Source organism: Aythya marila, assembly GCF_965140915.1.
Source record: "Aythya marila genome assembly, chromosome: 4".
Taxonomy (NCBI): Eukaryota; Metazoa; Chordata; class Aves; order Anseriformes; family Anatidae; genus Aythya; species Aythya marila.
Window position 1 is genome coordinate 71,447,366 of NC_139045.1, and position 12,811 is coordinate 71,460,176.

Consider the following 12,811-nt stretch of genomic DNA (forward strand, 5'->3'; position numbering starts at 1 on the left):
TTTAAAGCACAGCAACAATATCAATTCCTAGCAAATCCAGCACCTGAGAAGCAGCAAAGGGACTTTCCTTGAAAGTAGCAGCCAGCAGCATCGGCATGCAGCTCAGGTAGAGGAATGACATCACCCCGTATCTCTACAGCATTACCTCATCTGCTAATCCGAGGAGTGAGTCACCCAGGCAGTCAGCTGCAAATCTCTTGGCACAGAAAATGTAGGTTACCACGATGCACTTACACATTCCTCTGATCTGTCAATGTAAATAGCTATTTGTTCAGCTTCACCGGTCAGCAATATGGCACATAATTGTTAAGTGGCTTGTCTTTCAGAAGTAACACTTAGATTAAAAAAAAAAAAAAAAAAGCCCTACATTAACTAGCGAGCCCTAAACGAGACGCTGCTCTTTTTTGCTCATTAAAGAGTTTGAAGCTGAAGTTCTCCATTGGCTCGGCGCAGGGTGCTGCAGGCCTATCAGCAGCGCTGGCTGCTCAATCTCCAGGCCGACGGGTGAGGTAATGCAGTTTCTAAAAAGCCTTGACAAAAAAGCCAAAAGGCGGAACGATCCGAAATGGCATACGCTACCAGGGAATTTGCTGTCTAGACTCTTTGCTGGAAAGGAGGGCAGCGCACGAGAGCTTCCACGACAGGTTGCTTCGGTGCAGGAAGAAAGCTGCTGATTTGTTGTAGGGGAAAAAAAAATAAAAAGCATCGTGTAAACAGAGATCAAAAAGCTTCCCCGAGCTGCTTAACAGCAAGCGTAACATTCATTTCCCATACCTAACGATCCTTACCATACAAAATATCAAGCATGCTCACCTACAGAGAGCTGAAAAAAATGATACCACAACAGTTAATATTGTTTTCAGCTGTGCTGGACTTGCCAGTAACTCCAAGAAATAACTAAGCAGAGATCAAATCCTTCCCTTAGAATAGGAAGCGTTAAGTCTTTGTTTTTCTAACCCTTCAGCTTATGGTTTTCAAAACTTACTCTTATCATGAGATATCACTCCTGTAAGAGCTTTATTCCAGTTACTAATTAGCTCAGACTAACCTATATGATCTTATGTGATAAGGGTGCCTTTTTTTGTCTGTTACAGTAATCTTATTGTAGATGTAATCACAAACAAGATCAAAGCCCACATTGGGTATGCTCTGAGAGCTACTTCCCAGTGAGAACTGTCTCTAAGCCCCTCTAAAATTTGTCTAGGCAACATTAGGAGCCAATTATAGCAGCTTTGCTAGAAAGGGTGGAAACAGGAGTTTGCACAAACGAATCAGGGAAGGAGAACGTAATCACTTTGTTCCACATTAAAAAAAAAAAAAAAATCATAGCAGCATAGAGATATCCCTCCCATGAACTTTTAGAGGTTTTTCAGGTCACACACATGGCAAGGCTACTAGTTCAGGTGTCTGAACTGATTTATTGCCTGCCTTTTTTCAATATACTTATATACTGAATACATTTTTAATACATAAAAATATATATTTGAAAAAATATATATTTATAAATAAAAATATATAATATACATTTATATATAAATATTTTTTCAAATATATATAGGGATGTATCTGCACAGCTGCACTGGTTTATGACTTACTTCCAATGGAAGTGGCTATTTCTCTGCCTCAGCGTGGATTTCAGGATGGTTAATTCCCATTTTTTCCCTTCAGGTACCTTCAGAAATTCTGAAGCATGGGGTACTACACTACAAGGATGACAACGTAGTATTTACCAACAGGAAAACCTTATTCAAATAAAAACACACCAGCATGAAGGGATCAGCTAGAGTCTAAGAACTTACTTTTCTGCAAACTTCTTGCAACTGACTCTTCCTTAAGAAGAAATAAAGACCCTAGCACAATATTCTGGAAAACAAAGGCTGCCCAGGTAAGCTATTCCACTGCCTAAAGCATTGGTAAAAGAGCAGAGAGTTCTCCAGAGCACACAGTGCTGTTTAACCAGCCAAGGAAGAAGAAAATTGACTGAAAGAGAAGTCCATGATTCACATCAGTCATATGTCAAGTGACCTTCTGAGATGTACTCAAGGGCAATGAGGAAGCTGAAGCTGGAAATACCTTACAGACAGGCTGTCATCAGTGTCTCGTCTTGAAAAACTTACTTTTTGTAAATACCTCCACTTCTGATTCAGCATGACAGTTGTTTACCAAGTACGTACCTGCTCCTACCTGCATCCTGTTTGTTAGCCAGTGTACGTGCTGAAAACATCTTCAAGATCAGGACTGTGAGAAAGGTTCTCTTGAACTGCTGATGCCCTGGTATTTGCTTCACGGTTTATGGAGGGAGAACATGGCCAGCCTTCTCTGAAGGGAAGGGACAGCCTGGGCCAGGCTGACATAGCAGAGAAGCCAAGGAAATGGGCTTTTATCTCAGCCAGATTGTGATAAAGTGTAAAGGCACACAGGCCTTCCAAGGAATAGTCACTGCACAAGATTCTGAAACACAGGACGACTTTTACCCAGGAACAGGAATTCACAGGATTTCAGAAATGTCCTAACCTGGCCCCTGCCAAGATCCATATGACAGAAATATGGAAGTTTTTACCTTTTTCCTCTTCTTCCACCATAGACCCCTACTTGGTAGTTTCTACTTCATTTTTCGCTGGCTAGAACAGACTGGGACAAGTCATGAATTTAACTTTTGTGGCTGTGTTTATCAGGAATGGTGAGTGCAAGGTACAAGCGTGGAGCCGAAGTGATGTAATCCTGTGCCTAGAGAACCCGTTTGAAAACTCCCTTTTATTGTTTCCTTGAAGGAACACCTGCAACACGCTTCCAACAACTTCACTGAATGACTGCAGTCGGCATCTCTGGCACAATTCCACACTGCAGGCCTTAAAACCTGATCAAGGGTCAGGACCCTGGTTGCCTTTTGCACTACACATCACAACAGAAAGTCTCCTTGCCAGCATAAGGGTCATGGTGTCCTGTTTGGCTCGAGTTTGCCATTAGAAGCGTTAGCCCTACCCTGTCCTCTGCCCTCCCTTGAGCAGCCACGCAGCGAAACAGAGGAACCAGAGGAACTGCAGCGTGTTAAGCAGCCTGCCCCAGCTTCAAAAGGCATCAGTTCCCCAACGCTGTTTGCTGTGCAATCAAAACAGCCCCTTCTGAAGAGGGCCAGCGAACTAAAATACCACTGTTACTTTAATCACAGTCAAACAAGACTTGGGATTTTGACTACAGAGATGCCAGCCTGCCTCGCTGCCATGGCAACAGACTTTTTAAAACTGTTCTCCTTAATAATCAAAAACGCACGGTGCTGTAAGAACGACTTTATTTTGACATTATTCCATCCCCCTCTTTAACGTAGCAAGTTCTGTTCAAAAGAAAAAGACTTCAGCAGTCTTCTGGAAGTTAGGATCAGTCCTTTCCAAGGCATGCTGGAGCTGCTGCTACTGAGCCCAGGGCTGAGGTCACTGAAACCAAGGGAATGTTTGGGAAAAGATCAGTAAGGCAAATTACCCCAAACCTCACTGCTACAGAAACAGGCACTGTACAGAAGCTCATTAACTACAATGTCAACATTGGTGTTGTTCCAGTATTGGGATGTTTTAAGATGTTTGACTCCCCCCCCCAGCCCAAATCTATCTTTCAGGACTGCACAAGCTCCTATAGGACCACTATGAAGAACTTAGGTGAGACTTCTCTTAAGAGATGGGGAAAATGGGCAAAAACACCAACCCACATCACTTTGGGGATCCAGGATTTAAGTCTATCTTTGCCAGGCCTGGCGCATTTTTTCCCTAAACCTGCCTGCACAGGGTGTTTTTTTGTTTTTGTGTCCTTACCAAAGTCCCCATGTCTTGAAAAATTCAGAGTCAGAGCAATTCCTATGAGAAAAGAGCCCAATACAGGAGAATAAGAGAAGAGGGCAAATGCAAAGTCTCCTTTTTCAAGGATGCAAGGACCACAGAGGGGTTAGAGGACAGAAAGCACGAAACACACGGTGACTCTGACAGAAAGATTAATAGGGTTACCTGTGGATAGAGAGTAAAGTCCAAATGAAAATTAGAAATGAGATGTCAGCAGCTGGGCTGCAGGAAGAATGATTTGCTAAACTGTCTAAAATGTTTAGTGCTTGAAAGAAGCCTTTTCTTGTACAGGCAGAGATAGAGGCTGCAAGTTCAAAATGGGTTTAAGGCAGAATAAATCGCTGTGTTGTATTTTGGGCAGCTGAGCTCCACATATCTAAGTCATCCACTCTCTGCTCTGCAATGGGTATTTGTCTAGGCATTACTAGAGATGATCCATTCCCGGTTCTGTAAACAGCAGAACTGTTTAGCAGACAACACAAAACATGCAGCCTACCATGTGTAATTAAATTACCAGCTACCATCAAGGCAACCAAACACCACAGACAGCGGGCTGATGATGAACGACGTTCCCAAGCTCTGCTCCAATGCATTTTGGCCACGTCTGCCAGTGTGACAGATGAAAGTCGGCCACCACCATCAGCCCGGGGTGCTTCTGTCAGAGAAAACTTTGCTGGCATTGTTCGAGGAAGAGCATCGCTGGTGATGCTCAGGGCTGAGCACTCTGCTATCACACAAGCCACACTTGTTATTCTGGCTCCCCACGTGCCCTGTAACGGAAGCTTTCCCCCCCCCAGACATCGTTACAGCATGAGTTAGAGGACACGTGTCAGCACTTTATCAGAGCTTCATCAGTACTAACTGCATTAAGTGTCAGCAAGAAAGCCACCGAGCTGCAGTTATAGGAAGTTGTTTTTTTTTTTTTAATTGAACGAGTCATTAAACTCTGATGATTGTCTTTGAAAATGTGCATTTTGATAAATACTTACAGCCACTTGTCTAAGCAACAGATCGATTTGTCACCCTGCAGAAGACACAATGCTGCATCACATTAAACCCCCAATTTAGGTCAGGAATCCACCACCGAGCCCCACTCCCCACAGACTTAACAGTTCACACTAAAAAGTTCAGCTGGATTTTCTACAAAAGCACAACTTCTGGCTATCCAGATACTTTAAAACAATTACTGCCTTGCCAATGATATTCTGATCACTACTTCTGGCCTTGTTAAAGAGGTATTTTCAGGATAATTATAAATCTTTTTTTTTTTTTTAATCTCACCCAGAAAGCAGAGATTTATACTCAGAAACACACAGGTAGCCAAGTTCTCAAAGTATGTCCCTCTTCATTGCCAAGCTCACCTCGCATGTTTCCAGCAGCAGAAACAAAAAAAACTGTTGGAGTCATCAGTAATCATAATAAATCTGTGTAGTTAAAGAGCAGTCGCGTCTATTCTCTTCTTGTAAAACACAGGCTCCTCTCCCCTTGATAGCCCTAATAAGCCTTCTCTGCCTCAATTGCAATTAGAATTTATCTTCCTTTGAAGTACAATTCTGGACACTCACTCCTTATTCATTATGAGCTTTTCCAGGACCATTTAGGACTCTTAATCTCTCTCTCTGCCCTCAGGCAGCGTGGGATCACATTTCCTTCCCCTGCAGAGGAATTGAGATGGCAGCTGATAACCCATCACAGGATCTCAGCACACAGGGTTCTCAGTTTTAAATTGATCACCTCCGACCTTCAACAAAACTGTTGTTATCAATCCCTGCATCTTGTATTTCATTCAGTACAGTTTAATTCTATTTCTATTACAGAGAACTTCTATGATGGAGAACTGGCTTACGCCCCAGCCCTCCTCTAGAGGAATGATACCTCCAGCTCTCTGAGCATCTGGTGGTCTTGTATCTGTTCCAGCAGTTCACAAAAGTAAAGATGAGCTACAGGACACAAGGAACTCTACAAATAAACTCTTCCAAACAACTAAAATTATGCTGCTTCACCTGCAAGGAAATAGATTTTCACCAAATTAGTCATCTCAATACCAAGTCCATTGATTTAAATACTCTGCCCGCTTGAACTAAGTGGAGATTTGGGGATTTGCAACTGGTTACAACACAGCAGGGATCGAAGATAATTTTGCAGCATCACTAGAAACTTAGAACATTAGTTTTCTTTGCTTTCTGGAGCAAAATTTTGCCGTAGTTTTGCATGCTAAGGCACAGAGAACCAACTTCTTATTCCGTGCATACAGAAGTCAGACCTCACCACCCAGCATTTGCTCCTTCAAGCAGTCTTCCAAGTGCTAAGCAGAACAGACTGCTTCTGCTGCTGTGCCCCACGCCAGCTGTTTTAAGATGCATAAATACATTTAAAATTCAGATTAACCCTAGTGAGTGATGCAGATTCATTTGTTTGTAAGCAAAGAGCCGGTAAGTACAGAGAAAGGCATTTTCTCAGTGTGTGTGTAGCTTGAGATGCACCTCCATTTGTTCTCACCAGTGACTGCTGGGAAAGCCAGAATGGATTTGTACAGGTTTGCTAGAAATTCCTAATATTCAGCACCGTAGTCAAAAGCTGCTATAATAACCCTTGAAGTGAAAGCACTTGAACAAGTATGACTGACAGTCCTAAGTACTCCCCACCCATGCCGCAAACAACCACAGCTCAGCTTGCCATTGGATGGTATTTACAGGCAATGACTTAATTGAAAAACTAACCAAAGTAGAGAACCACGGGCCAAACAAAAACCTCGGTTTTATTCAGGCTAAAATGCTGCTGCAGGGGTGCCTTAAGTGGTGGGTGTGATTTTCCTGAAGCTGATGTCACAAGATTTCTCTCTCAATGAGACAGTTCAATTATTCCCCCGCCCCTAACCTCTGGGAGGGCACATAAAAGAGAACCCAGAAATCACAAGTCAACATCCCCTGAGGGCGCGTTGACCTCCTGTCTTGCCCTGACCTGCTGCAGTGTGGGTTTTGCCATTTCTTCTGCCCTGAAATGTAAGAGTCCAAAGGATGAGAGTTGTTCAATTTCTTCCTGTGCTCCCAAAGCAACCCAGGACACTTTTTGACCCTTCTCTGGCCATGACTGGGTGCAGCAGTTGCTTTATCCAACACGCAGCAAAGTCCAGGCAGATAATGCCTTAAAGGGATTCCCAGATGCCTGGACGCTTCACTGCAGAAATTCCTATTTCTTTCGTAGAATCAAAACATGGAAAAAATTAAAGTGTTTGTGATGCAGATAAAGAAAACAAAACACTCATATTGTAAATTAAAGCCTGTGTAATTAGCAGAGCTTTGGAGACTTTGAAATCTTCCCCAGTTGCCTGCTCTAAGCATCACCCTGTCCTCTCCAAAGGGTAAAAAAAAGAACAAAAGGCTTGAGATATCTATGGATGCTCTTTGCCTACAGTGCAATTACTTTTCAGCTGACTTCAGAATAAAACTTCTCTGTATCTCCACGTTTCTCTGAAGGAAAATAATAATCCTGGGCTATCCCACAAGAAACTGCCACTTAAGTGCAAAAAAAGAAAGAAATCTCCCAGATCCCTAAGGCTGTAGAAAAGCTTATTGAGTTGCTACGCTAAGAGCTTTTAGAAAATAAGGATGCTGATGAATTTTACAACAATACACAACCTAAATTATTTCATTTTTTTCCAGTAGGATGTTCACTGTGACTCCTACGGATGTCAGGCTGGTGGACCTGACTTCTCATTTTGTCCCATGGTCCCAAACCTCTCAAATAAGGAAGTGAGGTTCTTACTCAGGGATTAGTCTGTAACAAGAGACTTACAAGCCAAGGCAGTTTTACCCAGTATATACGATTTGAGCCACCCTGCCAGGCTGAACTCCCTTCAGCATCCCTGACAGTGCACAAAAAAGTGTCAGCCATGAATGTATTTTTAAGCTGTTACTCTCACATCATCACCATCAAGTATCCTACTTGTTTTTCTCCTGTCTCATCACACAGAAGAAAACAAGCTACCAGCTTTTTCACAGCAGTGTCTTTACAGATTATCCATCTTGCAGAAGGCTTTTTTTAATGTCTCTCATTTCTCCTCCAGCCTCTGACAGGTCATGCACACCTCTACTGGCCAGTGATTTCAATATAGGGGCAAGCTTACACCTAAACTTCTTTCATGGTATAACAGAGGGAAGTAAGAAGCCCATTAAGCAATTTAGTATTAAGCTATGCAGGTAAAAGAGCATGTCACCCTTGTTAGGAAGTGACAGCAGTCTCGATGATGTGTATAAACCCTTTCTGCTGCTTGAGACAGCCCTCTATTTTGACATGCTGATTCTCCCAGATGTATTCTTTAAGTACAGACAATATATTCAGTACAAAGTTTAAATTTAAAGAGTAAACAATTGTTTGCATTAGAAGTGCACTTTTGGAAAAGGTGAGTGTCCACGACCTTACCCTAAACTTCAGGGAGCAATCTTTATGTGCAAGTAGCAATGAATCTTGAAGTTACACAGGGAAATAGTTTTTAAATTTTAATGCACAAGGCAAACGTGGTCCCAGATGTTTTCAGCACTGGCACCCTGACCAGGGTTGTATACCCTGGAGCTTAGAGCCAAAGAAAGAATGTTACTATTGCAGTTACCCAAACAATTAGTGGTTCAGCAGACTTCCCTTTCTAATTGATCTGTTCACATAACAAATGATGAACATCTCTCTTGTCAGCATCTTAAGAACTAGTTTCAAGATCTGAAGTGTTTGACAGAGCTGCTGGAACATTTGAAATTTTACTACCTCACTTTTCTAATTAACACATGAGCTTCAGACAGTCAAGTTGACATTTTACAGTTAAGCAGAGGAAGTAACTATAGCTCTATTAAACACTCAAGTTTGAATTCCTAATGCCTTTTCTTAAAAGGCATTCGGAAATTGATTTCATGCTTTTGCACCAAGACTTGGAATTAGAGTTCATTGCACTCTCAGCCAAAATAGTTAAAAATTAAAAAAATCCAATGAATTAAGACATAGCAAACACTTCCCTCATCCTGAAGAAACACAACACGACTCCAAGTGTAACGCAGAAGGAATTTCTCACCTGCCATTTCTTGCAAGATGTAGGTTAACAGCTTACATAATGATACTCTTATGCAGGATATAATATTGTGGTTGCAGGCACAGAGAACTCCTCTACCTCAAAAATGTTGGAAGAGGAAGAAAAAGCCTCAATAGTTACTTTGAGAGAGTAAAAATATACCACATGCCCAAATCAGAAAGGAAACACTGAACTGGAGACAGACTTTTAGACCTTAATGAATTTAATATATTGCATGAACAAAGGACAATTTATGCTGTTGAGGCACCAACCTTTTGTTTCTAAGGTCACATCACAAAAAAATCATAATGCAAAAAGATCACAATCCTGGCCAGACCTGTTCAGTCACAAAAATCTGGATTTGCAAGAACACTTCCGTGATAATAAATGTTTGAATTCTTGAAATCTTTGAGAATCTGGGATCACATCTTGATTTGTAATGTGAAATTAAGTTTGTATTTGCATAGATTTCAAGTGTTTGTTTTATACATGGCTGTTTTGTTTTCATTGACCTCATCTCAAACTGTTCAGAGCAATGGGTAACAGACAAGTATTTCAAGTTCCTAGTATTGAAATTATTTGTGAAGAACAGTTCCTAGCAGATACTTTCCTCTTTATGGAGCTCTTTACAATTTTTATAGTCCTTTCAATTCTGCTTTAAAACAGTTTCACTAAAGTTCTTGCTTTTTCTTTAAAAAATTTGAAAAAAGTATCTGAGCAAGCATCAAGAAGTTGCATCCATAAGTAAAATTCTCTCTCAGAAATAAGAGAACAGAAGTCAACGTTCATGTTAATAAGCATCTCTGATCACAAAAGTAATAGCTCTCACCTTTTGCTACCACAGCATCAAACTAAATCTTTCAGTAGACTGTTTCTGTATAAAGAAGAGGTCACAAAGCAGACAGGACCACAGAAACACAAGCAAGATGCTCATACAGTCTGAAAACACTTCTTCAACTTTCATTCTCTCTTGTTCATGGTAAAGAACTCAGATATAGGACTGGTTATCAAATCCAACCATTCTTGATAGTGAAGGACCACACAGCTTGCCAACATCACAGACTACCTCAGAGTTGGTGTATTTTTCTTCCTAATTGTAGGAGTGAATGACTCATGGATATCACTTCAAGGCAGGAAGTAAAAAAAGAACAGAAAACCACCTTCCTTCTAATTTCTAACTTAAGTTTATTCAAAACTGATGGAAATACAACCAGTGATGGTGGAAATGGCACCAAACAAGAAATTTTACCACCTGATTTTCCTCGTTACAGCTCATCCACAGGAAATGATGCAACCTTTCTCCACTCCATACTTCAGGGTGACCTTCAGTGCTCTATTTCATTGCAAACATTTTATAGGCAGCCTGCTTATCTAGTATAAGAAATCTTTTGTTCATTTGCTAAGTCACAAGGACTTTTGCTTTTGTTGAAGGGGAAAAAAAAGATGTCAGCACTTGCCAAAACACACCATGGTAATACAAAGCAGATGATCCTTCCGTTTGCTTCAATTTACAAGTAACTCGTTTCGAATCAGCAACTGCACACAATTCCCAAACCTGGTTACATCATCTAGTTTGATAGTTGTCACATATGTCAATGCCAGGACTACAATGCTGACTCTAGTTTGAAACGGAAACATGATGTAAATGCCCCAAAAAAAGTTTGAGAATAGTTGTTTTGAAAATAGTTGTCAGACTTTGTCCATACTGAGTTTGCTGCAGTACCTAACATCCGTTAAACATGGGAGAAACAGCACTCTGTTTATCATAGGAAATTAATTTTAAAAAGATTGTCAGGAGAGAGATAAAGCCTTACCTCTGGTTTACTAAGGCTGGATGATACCAGAGAACCTGACCCGACATCTAGATCCCACTGTTTCCTCCCACTGTTTTCTGGGTCCAGCGCAGCAATCCGTCCATCCAAAGTGCTGATAATTACTAGAGACCTGCAAGGGGAAATATTCACAGTAAGAGCTTCAGCAATAGGTCATTTATTGGTTAGCTGTTTTCTATAGTTGGAAACCCACTGCATTAAATACGAAGTCAATATACGCCACAAAACAGGGTTTGATAGTTCTACCCTGACCAATGAGGGAGAATAGAGAAGTTGAAGTCTGGGGCTGGATATCAACCAAGTTCACATGCTGTAAGATGCTTTCAGAGTTCAGTTCCAGAGGGAGAGAGCTGATTTCTTGCTCTCACATACACGTGTTGCCACTGCAACAGTGGATGAGATCTTCCTCTTTTCAGGAATTTGTAAGCACAGCACAGACCCTATTCATTCCACAATGATCTTCAACATCCAAACAACCCAAACCTGAAACGATTAACCAAGCACGTATATAAAGTCACACCTAAGTAAGTTTTCATTGCTTCTGGATGAAACACTGATATCCTTGAAGGCATTTAACAGCATCTCGTAATAAAACAGGTCTTACCCAAGAAACACTCAGGACACAACAAACAACATCCAGCCACTACAGACAACAAAGCAAGCAAACTGCCTTATGCCACTTCTGCTTTAAGGAGCCTGTGCAGGAACACACGGCAACAGCAAGCTTGCTCTTGGTTTCTGCAGAACCCGAAGCTTATCCGTTTTCTGACATAGCAGTACAATCAGAATAAGCATTTCTGATCGGGCTAGAATTCAAGCATTATTTAAAAAAAAAAGTCACACTCCACCCACAATGAATGACCAGTGAGAAAACACTGACAAGGCACTTTTGAAGGGCCTTTTTTTCCCTTGAAAGTTGTTTCGCTCTGACCTGAAAAGGCAGAGGATGTGTAGGCAGCTGGGGCTTGCTGCAAGCTCACCAAGTTTCAAAGGCTGTAGGAGCAGAGCTCGGTCGCTTTACAGACTGCTTGCACCAAAGGGGGGCTGGATTTACTGACCCAGAAGGACTTTTTATAGACAGGGCTTTCAGGGAGAATAAGGAGCTGTGCAAATAAGCCTGATGAGCAGATTGCAGGGGAGGAGGGGATGGCAGTGCTCATTCAGAGAAGCAAAAGAATTGGGAAACAATGAGGGTCACCAAATCACTGTGCAGAACTCCAACCAGATACATTCACTTGGCCAAGGTTACCAGTGCAGTAAGCTGAAGTTTAGAGGGGAATTCATGGGGGCTGGCATTTTTCTTTAAAGAGGAAAAGCTAAAATCATGATCTTAAAAACACATTCAAGGGCAGCAACTTACACCACCTACAAAGGTCATCTAAAATATTGCAGTTTTAGATGTAAAAGTAACCCACGCATGTTTATAGGACCCTATGCTGTACTATGGGCACTATATTATTAATAGAAAATTAAATACACCTTCAGCCTGTACCAGCAATAGTGCTGCAGCCCTCCTTTCTGGAGGTGGCCACGCATCACATTCCTCCAATCTGCCCAGTTTAAGGAACTCCTTGAAGAGTGCCACTTGTGCAAACATTTAGACAGAATACGTGAGTTTTTATAAACCGAGTACACTTCATTATTCCACCCGTGCAGAAACCAAGACTGGGTTAATAACCAACCTGGCTGCAGACTATCTGTTCCCAAGCAGTGTCAACAAGGGCTTGCACACCAGTGGCCTTGGACACACATTTAACAGGATCTGTTTGCGTTATGCTACAACGATTTATCCAGAGCCCTCTGGCATGGCAGAAAAATATTATTCCAAGTGGATCTACTTAAGTTTTATGTTGATCCAGCTGACAACTTGGTTATAAAAAAGGTGGAAACACAGCTAGAACAGAGGGAATCTTGGCAGCAATGCTGCAGAGAAGACAAACCCTAACATAACATGGCAAAATGTTTCCTACCGACCTTCTCCCATTGGTTTTCTTGTTTTATCCCTCAAATAAGGAATATTTTATGCCTTTGTGCCTTACGTTTTCATATCAGCTTTCCTCACCAGATGCAAACTGCAGCCTTCCCTGGGAGTTCTC

At 41.6% G+C, this 12,811-nt stretch overlaps 1 protein-coding gene across 1 annotated transcript in view; it reads right to left on the reverse strand.

Moving 5' to 3' along the window:
• Positions 1–12,811, reverse strand: part of EIF2AK3 (eukaryotic translation initiation factor 2 alpha kinase 3) — a 40,644-nt gene that overhangs the window by 24,577 nt on the left and 3,256 nt on the right. Inside the window, exon 2 of the mRNA XM_082759380.1 lies at positions 10,698–10,827. Coding sequence (XP_082615506.1) covers positions 10,698–10,827 — 130 coding nt within the window. The remainder of the gene's footprint in view (positions 1–10,697; positions 10,828–12,811) is intronic.